This window comes from Cebus imitator, unplaced genomic scaffold (genome assembly GCF_001604975.1).
Source record: "Cebus imitator isolate Cc_AM_T3 unplaced genomic scaffold, Cebus_imitator-1.0 Scaffold5, whole genome shotgun sequence".
In the NCBI taxonomy this organism is placed as follows: domain Eukaryota; kingdom Metazoa; phylum Chordata; class Mammalia; order Primates; family Cebidae; genus Cebus; species Cebus imitator.
Window position 1 is genome coordinate 10,429,878 of NW_016107320.1, and position 18,199 is coordinate 10,448,076.

At 39.0% G+C, this 18,199-nt stretch overlaps 1 protein-coding gene across 9 annotated transcripts in view; it reads left to right on the top strand.

Moving 5' to 3' along the window:
• UNC5D (unc-5 netrin receptor D) overlaps window positions 1–18,199 on the top strand; it is a 559,094-nt gene that overhangs the window by 309,030 nt on the left and 231,865 nt on the right. For all 9 annotated transcript variants that reach the window (XM_017536221.2, XM_017536239.2, XM_017536229.2 and 6 more), the window contains exon 2: window positions 3,504–3,722. In XM_017536221.2, coding sequence (XP_017391710.1) covers window positions 3,504–3,722 — 219 coding nt within the window. The remainder of the gene's footprint in view (window positions 1–3,503; window positions 3,723–18,199) is intronic.

Genomic DNA, 18,199 nt, shown 5'->3' on the forward strand with positions numbered 1-18,199 from the left:
CCCTCCCTCCCTACCTCCCCCGAGGCTGGCGTGCCAGTGGTGTGATTTCAATTCACTGCCCCTACCTCCTGAGCTCAAGCAATCTTCCCACCTCAGCCTCCCAAGTAACTGGGACTACAGGCATGCACCCAGCTAAATTTTTAGTTTTTAATTTTTTTGTAGACGAGGGTCTCACTATGTTGCCCAGGCTGTTCTCAAACTCCTGGACTCAAGTGATCCTCCTACCTTTGCCTTCCAAAGTGCTGGGATTACAGGCGTGAGCTACTGTGCCTGGTCTAAGATTGATTGATCGTTAAGGGGGATCCTTGGGTACCTTGGACAGTTACCCTCCGATTTTTCCATTCAACTCTTCTGCTCTGTGTTTGCAGGCTGAACATGCTGCTTTAGCTAAAGGACATTTATTGCAATGGGAGGAGAGGAACCTAATTGCTTTTAGATCTCTGTGTGTTTTGTGAGTTGAACGGTTAAAACTTGATCTATTATATAATCTTGTGCCTTTATTTATTTATTTATTTGGCATTTATGTATGCCGGATAAATAGACATGTTCATGCATTGTTACTAGTTAAACAAAAATGCATCATTCAAATTGTACGTCTGAACCTGTCTGCTCAGCCTACCACTATAGATTTGAGTATGTTTTATCAAGTGACCCTTTTAGGGAACAATGAATTGGACAGAACTAAAGCCCCTGATGGGAGTATACGCAGTTGATTCTTATATAAAATCTTTTAATACTTTTGTCATTTCCTTTAATATATGGATTTACAAAAGCCTGCAGGGAATTGGTGTTTGTTGAAGATAGAAATTGGCATAAGCATTCAGTAACAAAACAAATTAATATGTGATTTATTTTATGAAATTCATTTAAATATAATTTAAATTACTTTTTTAAAAAACCACATCTGAGATTCTACCCTGAAACCCCTCTTACTCCCTGTGACATATACACATTTTATTTGCTGACTTTATTGTACTTTTGACATAAACTGTTTGCCCTTTTTAGAATATTTGCTTTACAGTTTTTTGATGCTGACTGACAGTTACTTACATGAGTTAGCTTTTCCATTGCAAATACATTTCAAGGCTTATAGTATCTTAAACTCTTTGTTATATGAGGCTGTTTTTTGTCCCCTTAAGTTGATGTATTTAATGGGGAAAAAATCTTATTTGGAAGAATCAAGTTACAGTTACATTTAATTTGTTGCAGTGGCAAACTGTGCATGTGTGTTCTCAGTCACTAGGAGCCGTTTACTCTCTTTTTATTTTCTTCCTCTTGAAGTCTGAGCCTTTGTACCTTTTTATGTTTGAAAATTCCTCCTAGAGTTCTTAAACAGAGCATTACTTTTTTTTTTTTTTTTTTNTTGAGACAGAGTCTTACTCTGTCACCCAGGCTGGAGTGCAGTGACATGATCTTGGCTCACTGCAACCTCTGCCTCCCAGGTTCAAGCATGTCTCCTGCCTCAGCCTCCCGAGTAGCTGGGATTACAGGGGTACACCACCACACCTGCATAGTATTTTTATTTTTAGTAGAGATGGGTTTTTGCCATGTTGGCCAGGCTGGTCTCACACTCCTGATCTCAAGTGATCTGCCTGCCTAGTGCCTCTCAAAGTGTTGAGATTACAGGTGTGAGCCACTAATCTCAACAATTTAAGAGGCCTAGGCAGAAAAATAAATCAGAAAATTACTCCTATTTTTAATGAATTAGGTTTACCATTGACAATGCTTCCTGATTTGGGTTGTTGATGACTTAAGCATGAATAGTAAGAGGCTCTGGTCAAAGCTGCATCAATAGCATGCAGAAAGCCAGTTTAGGTCACAAGATGCACCCCTTTTCCCAGACTCTCTCTGGAGAGCTGGATCTGATGTGTGAGTGCATTAGTCAGCTTGCTCTAGAGGGACAGGGTGCTCTAGAGAGCTTTAAAGAATAAGCTCTCACACATCAGAATATAGAATAGATGTATATATAAAGGATATAGATACATATATAAAGAATATAGAATAGATGCATATATATAAAGGATATAGAATAGATACATATATAAAGGAGAGTTTATTAAGGAGTATTGACTTCCGATCACAAGGTGAGGTCCCACAATAGGCCATCTGGAAGCTCAGAGGAGCAAGGAAGCCAGTCCAAGTCCCAAAACTGAAGAACTTGAAGTCCAATGTTTAAGAGCAGGAAGCATCCAGCACAAAAGAAAGATGTAGGCCAGAAATCTCAACCAATCTAGTCTTTTCATTTTCTTCTGCCTGCTTTTATTCTGGCCACGCTGGCAGCTGATTACATAGTACCTATCCAGATTGAGGGTGTGTCTGCTTTTCCCAGTCCACTGACTCACATGTTATTCTCCTTTGACAACACCTTCACAGACACACCCAGGAACAATACTTTGCATGCTTTCATACGTTTAAGTTGACACTCCGTGTTAACCATCACAGTGAGAATGTTCTTCCAGTCATTCACTAGGTTGTTGTCCTCCACTTCATCCTAAAGACTGACTTGGTCTCAATGGGATCAACCATTTCTAGGACAGAGTTAATTTTGGTTTTGAAATGTTTGCTATCTTTGGTCTTACAGTAGAATGGCCTTTGGAGGGTACAAGATGCCACTCCCCCTTGTCCTCTTCACTGTGCTCAGCAATCACACCCTGCTGCCTTTGATTTTGTGGCAGTTTACTGGGACTTAAGTGCTTGCTGACTGCATGAAGAAACAAGGAGGTACAGTTTTGCCTCCTGCTCTTCCCTTCTTATATTGCTTCCTCACTTTCCTGAGATGAGGAGAGAGTGCAATTTGTTCCTTTCATTTGAAATGTAATTGTAGCTACTGGCTATAGGATCAGAGCTATTAGTGATTTTAGTTCTCACCCTTAGTGCAGTCCATCGTTTATGTTGGAAGGTTGTTAGGGGCAGAGGGTGAGCCGCAGGCAAGCAGAATGGAATCACATTCCCTTTGAAGGGGCAGTGAGCTGGTATCCAGGATCCAAGATAGATTACCAGACAATCGCCACAGTTTCATAGGTAAAGAAAGCAGACCATTTGGAATCTTTCGACCATGTTTTATGGCTAAGTATCCTCTATCATCTTCCCTGTCATTCACATACATGTGTAGGAGAACAACATCTATTCTCACCTATTTTTTCAAAATACTGAAGAAATTTGGGGTTGTTAGTCACCCTTTAAGGTAGCCATTCACCAGAGCTTCTCACATCACAGATGTTTCTGCAAAGATGCTCAGATTCAAACGGAAATTTGAGGAGTAATGTATTCATTCTTATGCTTTGACCAATAACGCTGAAGCCATGCCTAGCTGGGGGCACCATATCCTCCTAGTTCAGCTTCTAGAAGATAATTCATTTACATGGGTTCTACAAGCATGCTTTATTAATACAGTAGAAAGTTCTCCATCACAGATTCTTAACACTGGTGTGGGTTTGCCATTGTGTCCTGATGTATGCGCTGTCAATGTAGGCTGTGTTCTGATGTCCTCTTTGATTTCACAGGAACTGACAACAGCGAAGTCCTTCCCGAATCCATCCCATCAGCTCCTGGGACACTGCCTCATTTCATAGAGGAGCCAGATGATGCTTATATTATCAAGAGCAACCCTATTGCACTCAGGTGCAAAGCGAGGCCAGCCATGCAGATATTCTTCAAATGCAATGGCGAGTGGGTCCATCAGAACGAGCACGTCTCTGAGGAGAGTCTGGACGAGAGCTCAGGTAGGAGTGTGCAGCAGTCAGAAGCAGCCATAGCAACTCTTCAGATTCTCTAGTGATTATATGTCTGGCAAAGACTAGAAATCTTTGTCTAGGCGACCTCATCGCCTAGTGTGACTTAGGTCATAGTTAAATCACTCTCAGCATATAAGATGTGCTCCTTTCTTCAAATGACTTCACAGCTGCCTTTCTAGTCTCTTCCAATAAAATGCAGAGGCATTTTCTTCTGTCTATATATAACTTTAAACATTGCATTTTGTATGGAAGGTGATACTCTCATAGTCACTGTTTTCATTTGCAGAATTCTGAATATTTTTGAGGACAAATATTGAATCTTGCATCAAACCCCTTGTTAGGCAGCATGATTTGAGTTTTGATAATCTTTCATATATTTTTATTCTTTGCACTTTATTCTCCACCATCGGTGGTTTTTGAGTCCTCTTTTAGTTTTTTTGACGGTGGTATAGTGGCAGATCCCAAATTAGGTTACCATATTCTAGCAGGATCTCGAATATGAAAGAATTGTGGAACCATCTTTACGTTATTAGTTTGGTGAATTTGGCTGATAAGTGGTGATCATGGAAATTATGATCATACTAGCTACAGAATATTGAGCACTCACTTGTATAACAGGCTTTATCTAAGCATTTGACATGCATTGTTATCTAGCTCAGTTTTTACAACAGCCCTCTGCAGTAGGTAATGCTATTATTACCTTCTTACAGTCGAAGAAACTAAGGCTCAAAGAGATTAAGTAAACTAAGTGCTTTCCCTGGATGTCAAAGTGAGATAATTTGACTCAAAACCTTCAAAATGTATACCCTTTTATATTTTAATGTTGACAGAAACAATCTATGCTTTTGAACTTTGTTTTCTCAGAAAATATTTAATCTGTTCATATATTAGATTATTGATTTTTTTTTAAGTTGGTCAACTATTTGACTTGGTCAGCTCACTAGATCTCAGATTTTTAAATAAGTCAGAAAACATCAGTATAACTGAAGTTTCAAGTTAGCTTAATTTATTAACTATACAGCAGTGATATTCTATATAACAAGGTAGGCCTTTCAGAGTAGTCAGAGACAGGTAAGATAATAGCCCATATAGGCGGTCTTTACACATAATGATAGAGATAAGATAAATATACCCATAAATGCAGTGCAGGTGAAGTTGAGATAAATACCTGAAGACAAGACTCTGGTGCTATGGAAGATTTGGACTATCAGTAAAGGTATTGTGGACTCAATAGCCGTTGAAAGGGACATTGATGAATATGTAACTCAGATGGGCACAATAGATGCTATACTATATGGGGGAGAGAGGAGTTTTAGTGGTCTGAAAGTCACAAATATTAGTAAATGAAGAAAGCTTAGTATATGTCCAGCAAAATATTTGGTTTTGTTGAAATATAAAATTTATGTACAAAAATAACAGCCAGTAGCTAGAAAACTCAGTTTAATCAATAGCATGAAAGCCCTCAAATAAGAGTGTGGAGTCCTTTTCTTAGTTTTATGGATATTTTGGTTGTGGTGATGGATCATACTGATGTATGGCTGGAGCTCTGCTTTAAAAAATGAATCTGGCAGAAAAGTTGGTAAGCAGAAACCAGAACAAGGAAGTTGAGAGACCTGGGTAATTCAGATGAGAGAAGACAAGAACTGGTTCAAGAATTGGGGGATGTGGGGGCCCAGAAATAAAACCAGAATATAAGTAATTGTATTAACAAGGAGAAGAATCTGAGATCACAGTTTTCACAAGCTAAATTTGAAGGGCTTATGGTATATAATGAAGAGATGTAGATTTGGAACTTGGGATAATTAGGAGGTAGAAGAGTAGATTTGGTAATCATTAGGAAAGGATGAAGCCATGTAGGTGGAAGAATTGTTAGAGGGGAAGGGGCAATATGGAAAGGAAGTAGACCTAAAAATATAGACCTCTTCAGAAGAAAGGGACAGGAGTGTCAGCCTCCAACAAAGAAGTAAACAGGGGATGCTGTGTTCCAAAGTAAAAGGAGAAAATTATCTCAAAAAGACCTGTGGGTAAAATTCTATGAATAAAGACAAAGGCCAGGAATTAAACATTTTATTTATATGTATAGAAAGAGCACTAATCATTATGCAGTTCTCAACTACTGTTGGATTGCACTGTAAATTCAAAACTTCCAAAAGTAGAGAAACACCTAAAACCCTATCATAATTCCCTATTCATTCCAAATTGGAATTAGTAGGAGGAAGAAGAAACAAAGTGCCTTATTTAGAGATTTTGTTCTTCAGACCAAAGCATGCTTAGAATCCTAGAATCTAAATGTAAGAACTGGAGAGATCTTAGTGATAAATAGCCCTATTTTATACTTTAAAAATCTTAAGAGTCAAGAGATATAATTAGGCTGGGCACAATCCCAGCACTTTGGGAGGTTGAGGAAGGTGGATCAGGAGGTCAGGAGTTTGAGATCAGCCTGGCCAATATGGTGAAACTCCATCTCTACTAAAAATACAAAAATTAGCCAGGCGTCCTGGTGGGCACCTGTAATCCCAGCTACTCGGGTGGCTAAGGCAGGAGAATCACTTGAACCTGGGATACGGAGGGTGTAGTGAGCCAATTCCACACCATTGAACTCCAGCCTGGGTGACAGAGCGAGACACTATCTCAAAAAAAAAAAAAAAAAAAGAGAGAGAGAGAGAGAGAGACAATTAGTTCATGGCATAGCTGTTTTGGAACCAGATCTCCTGATTGCTCCTTCAGGTGAATTTCTTCAACACCATCAGCCACCTTTGCTTATAGATTTATATTCTTTTCTCCCAAATCAAAATATTGACAAGTTTTCTTGCTGACATAAGGAAGGATTGAAGTACACGTACATGGCTCAGCATTTTCCATTATGAATCTATTTAGGGTTTTAGTCACTCAAGTGTATAATCCTATACATACATCATTAGGATTTCTTTATTGCTGACCATTTCTTCCATCTTTGTAAAAGCCAATCCCTTAATTTGGGTCATGTTTCTGGCACTGTTAGACAAAAATTTAGAGCAAGCAATGATAGATATTTCCAGGATTGCTGGTACAGTTTACTTTTTGAAGGAAGGATTTGGCATTTTGACGGGAAAAAGGGAGAACAAATTGAATCTTGATTGCAGGAACATTTCCAATCTTGCACTCCCAAGGCTGGGATCCAGGGGAGACTTAGATGGATAGGCCTGGTGCTGGGAGAGATTGAGTCGGAGACAAGAGCAGTCTTCCTTACGTTGGCATTAAAAATTCAAAGGAAGACACTGGAATTTGGGAGAGGACAATCATGAGAATGATATCTACCACATAAGCAGAAGCCTACAAATCAATGGCAGAATATGAAAGGCTCATGTGTCATTTGCTCAATTAGTACAACTAAAAAGGACTCAAATACCAGTGGCTCACTGGGGCTGTACGTTTTATCATTAGACGTCTCTGTCCTAGATTTTGTGCAGCAATGAACTCAAAATAGCAGAATCCCATTGGGCAAACTCTTCCAAATGAAAGAGAACATTGAAAAAAGGTCAGCCATTTCTTTTACCACTGCTAGAAAAATCTTATATCCTTTCTCATATAAAGACCTCTTTAAGTATTGCAAGCCAATTCAACAGTGCACCCTCTTGAAATTTCACTACATTCTGTTTTGTTATTGCTTCCCCCTTTTTATTCCCCTAGCATTGCTAGGCAACTCCATGTCATGTGGATAGCGTTGTTGATTACGTTTTCTACCTCCATGTAGAAATCTCCTCTCCACTTCAAGAAAAAAAAATAGCCAATAAAGGACATATACTTCAAAAATTCATAAGTGACAAAATCTAAAGAGATTATATACCAATTTTTAAAAATATGCTATTGAGAAAGAATTTAAATTTTAGCAGTTACCTTTTTGAAAAGGACTTAATAAGCACAACCTTTTCTTCCAAGTCCTTTTGATCGAATCAATGAGAAGGAAATGTCTCTCCCTAAACCGTTTTTTTCTATGTAGTTAATAAAAATCACTATGTACCACACACTGCAATTATGTTTCCTAAGCTCTGTATAAATAGTAGAATTGTGGAAACAAGAGCAAGATGAGTGGAGATATTATACCCCGAACCAATACATAAGTGCAATTTAAGTTGGAAACAAAAGGGCCTCAGGTATTGAAACATAGATGCATTACCTCCCTTGGGTTATCCAAGGCAGAGCTGGGAAGCAGGACTTGACTACCTTTAAAGACTTAATGGCTTTTGACTGGATCCATAAAATAATTCCTCCCAGCCTAATAGGAGTAAATGACATTGAGAAGCCAAGGACAATGGGACTACATTTGACCAGAGAGACAGAGAGTACTGAGTACTGTCCATATTTTTTGAAGTCCTGTCAAAAGTAACTTCTATGTCTCTTTGGACAACATATTCTCCATTTCTGAAATTCTAGAGAAATTTAATAATTTTTTTTTTTTTTTTTTTTACTTACAGGCATTTTGTCTTCAGAACTAATGGGAAATGCATAGGACCTGGGAGTGTTTGGAATAGACACAGAATCTTTTGTGTTCCTAAACTGGAAGCAATAAGTCCTTTCAGTTGTTAAAGGCTGCAAACTGCCTTTGGTCTTTCTGGTAATTTGGCCCTGTCATCTAACAGTTCAAATAAGAAGAAAATGGATTGGGTGTTCTCATGCAGTTTAGCTTGGAAAACCCAGAGCTAGAGCTCTTTCTTGCAAAAAGTACAATTTATTTGACATGAGTTACTGTGTTTGCACAGACAGGGCTATACCTCTTAGTAATGTAGACTTACTGTTCCCTGCACTAGCCAAGAGATCCTCTTTCATTTGTTCTGCCTCATTTCATTTGGAAATATGGGAACTCATCTTCCTTGTGTTGTTCTTCTGTTAACATCTGGAAGCTTAGAGTTGAGAAGTAATCTCAACCCAAGAGCTATGCATGCCCCTGTGAAAAGGATGAAGTATGCAGTAACACAGAAATTAAGAACTTTAATCTAACAGGCAGACACACGTATATCATACACACAATAGTAAACAACAACAAACCACAGGTATCTCGGCAATCAAGATTATGTAGCCTGTGGGGAGCTTGAGTTATCGATAAGCTAAACCACTTCTTTATTGTTCAATAAAAGCAGGAATTCTCTTAACAACACACTGTGGCTCTTATCTTATTCCACCTCAGAGATATTGAATTCTAATGAGTGAAATAATGTGTATTCCAATGTGTTATGGGGAAAGTCTCAACTCTGGTAAACTACTATTTTTCTTCTTAAAGAATTTCATTTCAGGGACCTCATTGTGTGTGATTTCCTTTTTAAACAACTGGAGTCACTCTCTGGGGATAAAAGGTTAATGGATTGTATTGAGAAAAGGGAGAAGAATGGAAATAAAAATGTATTACATCTTAAAAGTTTATATCTTAGAATGTTGCCATGCTGGTGATGGGTATTTGAATATAGTATCTTCCAGAAAACCATTAATTTGAAGGTATCTTGAATGGCTCACAAATCACCAGAGTATGTTTGGGGAGTATATATTTTAGACCATATAATGTAGAAATAATCTCTCAAGCATTTCATTGACAGTTTGTGGGTTTAAAACTCACTTTGATAGAAGCCTTCTCCCTCCCCACCTTAGATTTCATCTTGTGTATCACTCTACTTCTCAGAGAAGACTGACGTATTCTTAAAAGACTTTCAGGAAAATATTATGAATTCCCTACATAAACTAGGGCAGAATATGAAAGCCTTGTTTCTTGTAGCTAATTTAACTTTTCTTACATAAGGGAAATAAAAAGATTATTTATTTTCATTGCACCATTAGCAGTGATAGAAGTGACCTAATCATTTCATATAATTTAATAAATTCTGATATCGATCAGACCTTTGTCTTAAAGCCTAAATTCTTGACCAGTCTCTTCAATGCACACATTAAAAAGTGTCAGATATAGGTGTTGGGGAGGAAGACAGCAAATCACCCTGCCATGTGTGTACCTATGCAATAATCTTGCATGTTCTTCACATGTACTCCAAAACCTAAAATGCAATTAAAATTTTTTTTAAAGTGTGCATATTGATTTAAAATACAAATTATAAAGATCTATAAAAAATGAAGAGAGAAACCTGAGGTTAGTCTGATGGTTAAGAACATGGGTTTTGGTATGGAGAAAGCAATGTTTGAATTCAGGCTTTCCATTTACAGACTTTTTCAGATAGCTATGGAATTAAGCTTCCTTTCTCCTTGGTTCCTGCATGTGTGAAATGGCAGTGAAAATTGTATCCACTGTCACATAGCACCTAATATACGTGACATGCTTAGCCTAGGTCTTAGTGTACAGAAAATGCTTGGTCAAATGCTTGGTCAAGACTGGCCCTCAAAATAATGAATATGAAATTACTATTTTCTTCTTCTATTTTTTTTTTTTGAGATGGAGTCTCTGTCACCCAGGCTGGAGTGTGTGGCGCTATCTTGACTCACTGCAACTTCTGGCTCAGACTCCCAAGTACCTAGGATTACAGGCACCCGCCACCACGCCTGGCCAATTTTTTTTTTTTTTTTTTTTTAAGTAGAGAAGGCATTTCACCATCTTGGCCAGGCTGGTGTTGAACTGACCTCATGCCTCAGCATGAGGCACCTCAGCCTCCCAAACTGCTGGTATTACAGGTGTGAGCCACTGCACCTGTCATTTATTTTTGAATGAGACAAGTGGCTGATGATTATGATTCAAAAAACAAATATATAATTATAGAATTTTGCATCCCAAGGAGATAACAGGGCTAATATGATTGACAGATAAATATTTGCTCTTTTTAGGGTAACATTGCCTTATTTGCATGTGATTCAACCATTCAGGTCACTTTGTTTCTTTACATTACTCTCAGAGCCCATGGGAGTGTTGCAGGAAAGGGGTCTCGATCCAGACCCCAAAAAAGTGTTCTTGGATCTTGTGCAAGAAATTCAGGGCAAGTCTGCAGTGCAAAGTAAAAGCAAGTTTATTAAAAAAGTAAAGTACTGAAAGTACATCTACTACATAGACAGAGCATGACGTTTCTGAAAGTAAGAGAAGGAAGGCGTCCACCCTAGGTACAATGCTTGTATATATGAGAGATCCACTCTGCTTGAAGGGTTTGCAATATCGGATTAATTTTCTTAATTATTGTATTTTGCAATAATCGATATTATCTTTAAAGTAAAAGTCGGAGTCCTTTGTTCTCCAGATATCAGGATATCTGTACACTGTCAAGTCTGGGTCTGTTTGGTAAACATTATTAATTTGTTCCCTTAACTGTCAACATCTAGAGGCTAGGAATGCATAACTTTCTGAGAATATAGCCCAGCAAGCCCCAGCCTCATTTTCCTAGCCCTCACTCAAAATGGAGTTGCTCTAGTTCAAATGCCTCTGATAGTAGCACTGTGGGGGATACAAGTGGTACAACATATGCCCTAACACAAGGTCATAAGCCACTAGCAGGAGGTGATTTCAGTGACTGCGGGAATGGAAAGTCATTGATTGAAGCAACAGGATTGGAAATCATGACCGTGTTGCCTACCATGTTGTGAGTAAGACACGGATGCGAGTCATTCATGGGATGCTGTCTTCTAAACAATGCTTCTGTGTCCACTTGTGTCTCAAGTTTCTTTTCTTACTGTTGTCAGACAACACTATTAAGTTAATTTGCTTTCCTTTGCCAGACACCTCTGAGCTGATTAATTCTAATCTCTGGTGTGGAAGAAACTGGAGAGCTTGGGTGTGTTCTTTGTTTCTGTACTTAATACTGAACTGATGGTGCTTCTGAGAGATACGTGGAGGGCTTATTATCCTGGGAAAACTAAAGACTATTCATTAGACATAGCACATATGCACATTCAAAGGATAACCATTTTATTTTTGGTCAAGATACATTTTTATCTTGTTGCTAGGATGAAGTGATAAAAGACATTTAGTCCTAATTAATTATCTGCTAGTAAAATGAAACATTGTTCTGCCTTTTCATTTCTGTATTTAATTTACTGCTTTTAGTAGTATGTTGGCCTAAAGGCATCTAAGCTCTCTTAAGATATGGAGGTACAGTTCCATGACATTTCTTCCCTGTCAGTTTTGAAACTTCAAATGTGTGTGAGATAAATGTGTCCTTACCAGAGTCCCCAGAGCCATGTTCTAGAAGCCAGGCTATATATTGAATAAGGACAGAGCTTTCAAATCGTAGGTAGAATGGCACCCAGCCTCTGCTTCTGGTGCCATGGCAGTTGTCACAATGGGCACTGTTGAAGCAGATTAAAATGTCTCCCCCTGCAGCACAGAAGCTCCTTGAGAGTAGGGATCTTGAGGATTTGCTTGTCAGTGTATCATCAGCACCTAACACAGTGACAGGCACATAAAGGGTGCTCAATAATTGTCTTTCCAATGAAACATGTCGTAAACCTTATGACATCTTTGATCTATTGCTTATGGTAGGGGACCAGTGGCAAAATAGTAATACTAAAAAATAGAAATAATAGTAACAAGGTGTTAAGATAAAAGACCAAAATGCATATGATGGTATTAGTAAAAATAAAGGGCCATGCAAATACTATATAATTAACTAATAATAATAATAATAATATGTTATTCAAAATCTGAGTGAGAGTCCCATTGTTGAACCATATTTTTCAATGCTCTGAACCTGAAGCAGCGAGACAAATGGAAAACATTCCTTACGTATGTGGAAGACTCACTTTTTCCAGCTGAAAGGGCTTTCTGTCTGCTCAAGAGACATCAGAGTAAGAGAGGATACCTCACCCAAATGAGGGCATCAGAGGGGCTGAGAAACCTTGGGAGTTCATGGTTCTTTCAAGAAAACTCTTTAATATAAGAGAATATTGCTTTTCAGGTGGGGTACAGTGGCTCACACCTGTAATCCAAGCACTTTGGGAGACTAAGGTGGGTGGATCACATGACACCAAGAGTTCTAAACCAACCTGGCCATCAAGGTGAAACCTCATCTCCACCAAAAATGCAAAAATTAGGTGGGTGTGATGGCACATTTTTGTAATCCCAGCTACTTGGGAGGCTGAGGCACAAAAATTGCTTGAACTTGGAAGGTGGAGGCTGCAGTGAGCCAAGATTGCAGCACTGCACTCTGCCCTGGGCAACAGATACTATTGCTTTTCTTTCTTTTCTTCCCTCTCTCTCTTTCTTTCAACAGAGCCTTGCTCTGTTGCCAAGGTTTGCATGTAACAGCGCGATCTCAACTCCTTGCAACCTCTGCCTCTCGGGTTCAAGTGATTCTCCCTGCTTCAGCCTCCTAAGTAGCTGGGATTACAGGCACCTGCCACCATGACAAGCTAATTTTTGTATTTTTAGTAGAGATGGGGTTTCGCCATGTTGACCAGGCTGGTCTTGAACTCCTGACCTCAGGTATTTACCCACTGCCTCCCAAAGTGCAGGGATTATAAGGGTGAGCCACCGCGCCCGGCCCTGTTGGGATCCAGCTCAACCCTGTACTTGGGTGCTCTGAGTCCCGTTGGTGACAAGGGAGTGAGGAAAAAAATGAGACAAAGACAAGAGTAGAAGTTCACAGTGGGTCCAGGGGGCCAACTCACTCTCGAGTGCGGTGAACCACATTGGCACTGGGCTCTGGGCTCCACCCTCTTTTATTAGGTGCATTGTCTTATTAATCTGTCTGCTGTTGGAAGGAGAGGTAAGAAGGAAGATGGCTGGGTGGGTGTGGGTGTGGGGGTGGGGTGGAGTAGGGTGGGCAGGGCAGTGTGTGTCTCGCAGCATTCAATAGCAAATGTGGTTCTTCTAATTTGGACTGTCTATCCAGGTGCATCTGTAAAGAGGCACAGCAGATAAGCGCCATAAGATCTGACCACATACAATGCATCAAGGGGCTTTTATCTACTGAACATTGCAGACACAGCAATCAAAATTACTCCATGTTCTGAGAGCACAGGCAGGGTCTGTGGTGTTCCGGTTATCTCTGCCTTGTAAGGCTTTCCAGCCTCCCAAGCTCCTATCTGCAAAGAGCCTCCCGAGTCTTGTGAGGAGAGGTTGCATTCCTTCCCAGAGTTCTTGCACAAGCCCTCCTTATGAGATCCTTATGCAGACCCTATGTTGGGAAGAGATCCTGGGACTAAAGCAGTCTTTGCTGCCTTGCAACCACACTGCAGCATTCCCCGGTTATAAAGTGCTCTCAGATCGTCTTTAGTGTAGGCCTCCTGTTACCACTTTATCTCTGCTTTTATTTTACTGAACCATAGTTTGGAGTTTTCTTAATTCAATATTTGATCCGTGGCACAAATCTCCGTGTATAAAAAGCAAAGCAAGCTTGTAATAATTTAACCATGAGTAACACAGGTCTGCCCCTGGCCATCTTGACCTACATGGCACACTATTGCTTTTCAAGGGAATTTGATTGCTTTGTTTCTCTCACAGAGAACTGAGCAAGGTCCTACATCACTCATGAGGTTGTATTGGAATAATTCTTTGGGACTTTGTCTATAAAGAATGGAATATTCATTCTCTCAACCCCGATCATGAAGCGCTAAAATGGAGACGATAAGGCACAAAGAAAGTGAAACATTGAAATGAAATGGCCCCAGAAAACAGGCATCAAGCCTGGGATGAGAAAACCATTCTACCAAAACCCAGATGGCTGGTCATTTACTGCTTCTGTATAGTGGGGGGTATGAGAAACATCTTACAGGGGAGGGATCCTCACTTCTTTCTTGAATCTAGTGATTCCAGTTGGTAAGCTGAGCATCCTGCTACAGAGAACTTCCGAATGATTGAAGTAGTAGGGCTGAGTGGGGAGGCAAGTATTTGAGAATTGTGTCAAATTCTTCCCCAAGTGCCCATCACTAGGTGTGTTTGAGAACCAGCTGGAAACGGTAACCACAGCAGGATGCTGCTAACGGGCTTTGTGCCAGTGAGATAGTGGGCACTGGATGAAAAGCTCAGAGCCAGCTGTTGGTAGGCACCAGGCTGGGGTTGGCATAGTACTGAATGTTAAATACTATTCCAGAATTCTCTGTTTTGTCCAGAGCAAGTTAGGATCTTAGGCTGTGACTGTCGCCCTTTTGTTAAAAGTTGACCAGAAATAAAGCATTTTATTTATTTACCCCTCTCTATTTCTTTTCTTCTCTCTTTTGCATTTCTCTTCCTTGCACAGTGAAGCATATACCTTCAATTAGTTTGAAAATCCTCTAACTTTTAGTCTCCCAACAGGATTAGACCTGCTAAGAGTAACTAGTGTTTTCTATCTGATAAATAAGGGGATTATAGCAGTAACTGCTGTCAGCATTTTTCTCATTTAAACAAATAAAGCTGACAAATGATGAAGTTCTGTGCTGCTCTGTTATGTTTAGTACATGCAGAGCAATTATTCATCTGCTGCCAACATTAGTCTATCTACAGCTAAACCATCCAACGGCACAGAAAGCTTATTAGCATATCAGTACCATAGTCATATTTGTGTATTCTTTAAGACTCCATAACAAAGGCTGATGGTTATAATTTGCACAATAATTTAAAGGGTTGGACTTTTCTATGCTTATTAGAGTTATGCAAGTTATCAGGTACAATGCTACTCTTATTGATGATATGTCATTTTTTATTTGCCTGGAATTTCTGCTCTCCCGTAGCATTTTCTATGAACTAGCTGCCATCTCTGGAGATAATAGAAGTAGATCGCTGTTTCTGCATGAATACTGTTAGATGAAATTCAGTGGAGGAAGAGATAGGGAAGAGCAATTTTCTTAAAGCCGCATCTGTTGGATATTTCTCATGTGTGAATATATCACGTATATGTACGCATATATATGTAAAGACACATATACTCATATATGTGTATATATGGGTATGTATATATATGTATACTATATATATAAAGGTGTGTGTATATATATATATATCATTTATCAGTGTTGAGTTGAGAACTAATGTATTTAAAAATTGTTTGTCTTATTCAATAGTTGTTTCTTTTTATAGTAGGGAAAAATATAATAGATACAAATAATTCATGATTTGCCAAGGCTTCTTTTAGAAGGGATAGTTTGATAAAACTGAAGACCTCATGTTAGAAGAAGGCCTAATCTAAAGAGATAATATAGCTTTTGTGGGATGGCAGTGACACTTGTGGCCTTTTAAAGAAGCCTGCCACTCTGATGCTATTGGCTAGGAAAATACTGTGTTTGGGAGCAGTTGTTTTATGGGCAGTTTGCTCTGCTGATCACATGGGGAGCCTCTGCTGGTAACTGCACCATTCTAATGTTGAAATCATGACTTCAGCATTTTTTCCCCAACTGTGGTTAGCCTGAATGAGGGGTTACAAAACCTCCTGGCAAGAATGAGGTAAGACCAGATATAATCTTCATAGTGGGGTGCTCTGGTCCCTTACATATGCTTTCCAAAGCACATGTGCAGCTCTTTATGTGGCCATGTTTTCTAGTTGAGGCCTTGCTGACCCTGTAGGGACTGCCCTGTCCAGGACTGGCTAATTCCTAGAGAGAGAAAACAACTTGCCAGTGAGTTTACCTTTCAATGTAAACCAAGCAATCCAGAGGCCACACCCCTAACCACCATTTCTATGAAGTTCTTTTACTCCAGACCACTGTTCCTCTGCCCCAACCCCAGGACTAGGTACCAGACAACTGGGTAGTCATGATGCCCCAGAGCCCACTGACATTATGCAAGCTAGCCAATCCCAGTATATTCTGTTTCTTCTCATGCAAACTACAGTGGAAAGGCCCTTTCCACTTGTTCCGCCATCCCCTCTGCCTCCTGAAAGACCCCGATGCTTCCCCATGTGGCTCTATATGGCTTGCTGTGCCTCCTGTCTCTAGGTATCTGTGAGTGTCAACCTCTTCCTTCTTGAAAGTCACTGCCATGTCTAAATGTCTTACAACACTTTATTGAAAAAAATCCTGGGTACTCTTCAAACACTATGGTGCCAAGATTAAATCACAGTGAGTTTTGTGATTTGGATTTGGACATTTCCTACGTTATAAACATGATAACCCTGAACCATTTCGAGATGGTGCTTTTCTTCATTTCCAAGCTGAAAAAAAATCGATAGCTAGATATTCTTATAAGATAGGGAAAGTGAAAAAATGAAAGTGCTTCCCATTAGCTTAAGCTTGTTTCTTCTGTTTAATTGGTACATATAAATTTACATATTTTGGGCATGTGTGATATTTTGATACATTCATATAATGGTTAATAATTAAATCAAGATAATAGGAATATCCCTCCCGTCAAACATTTATCTTTATGAATATTCAAATTCCTCTTTTCTAGCTATTTTGTAATATGCAACAGATTATTGTTAACTATAGTCACTACTGAACTATCATACACTGGATTTTAGTTCTTCTACTTAACTGTATTTTATTGCCCATTCATCAACCTGTCTTCATCTCTTTATTGCCCTTCTTGACCTCTGGTAGCCACAGTCTACTGTCTATCTTAAGGAGATCGACTTTTTCAGTTCTCACATATGAGTAAGAACGTGTGATATTTGTGTCTCTGTGCTTGGCTTATTGTACTTAACATACGACCTCCAGTTTCATTTGTTTTGCTACAAATGACAAGATTTCATTTCTTTTTATGGTTGAATATTTCGTTACACACACACACACGCACGCACGCACACACACACACACACAGACACACACCAAATTTTCTTCATTGCTTTATTGATGGATACACATGTTGATTCCATATTTTGACTATTGTGGATAGTGTGATAAACATGGGGTTGCACATATATCTTTGATATATTGATTTCCTTTTGGGGGAGATATATATGCCTAGTAATGGGATTGCTGAATCATATGGAGTATATATTTTTAGTCATATATCGCCTTTATACTGTCTTCTATAGTGACTATATTAATTTACATCCCCCAAATGGTATATGAGGGTTATCTGTCTCCACATTCTTTCTAGTACCTATTGTTTGTATTTTTGACAAAAAAATATTTTAACTAGGGTGAGATGTGGTTTTGATTTGCACTTCCCTGATGGTGATTACAGATGTTGGCTATTTTAAAATATACTTTTTGGCCATTTGTATGTCTTCTTTTGGTTAATGTCTATTCAGGTCTTGATTCTTTGCCCATTCGTAAATCTTTGGTTCTGTTTTTTGCTGTTGAGTGATTTGGGCTCCTCATATATTCTGGTTATTAATACCTTGTCAGATAGATAGTTTGCAAATATTTTCTCATATTCTGTGAATTGACTTTTAGGTGCTTATTTTCTCTCCAGTGCAGAAGCTTTTTAGCTTGATGTAATCCTGTTTTTCTATTTTTACATTTGTTACCTGTGCTTTTAAGGTCTTAGCAAATAAATTTTTAGCTCAACTAGTATGCTGGAGAGTTTTCTCAGTTTCTTCTTTGAGTGATTTCATAGTTTCATGTCTTAGATTTGTTTTTATTTTGATCTGATTTTTTTATATGGTGAGAGATAAGGGTACAATTTCATTTTTCTGTATGTGGATATC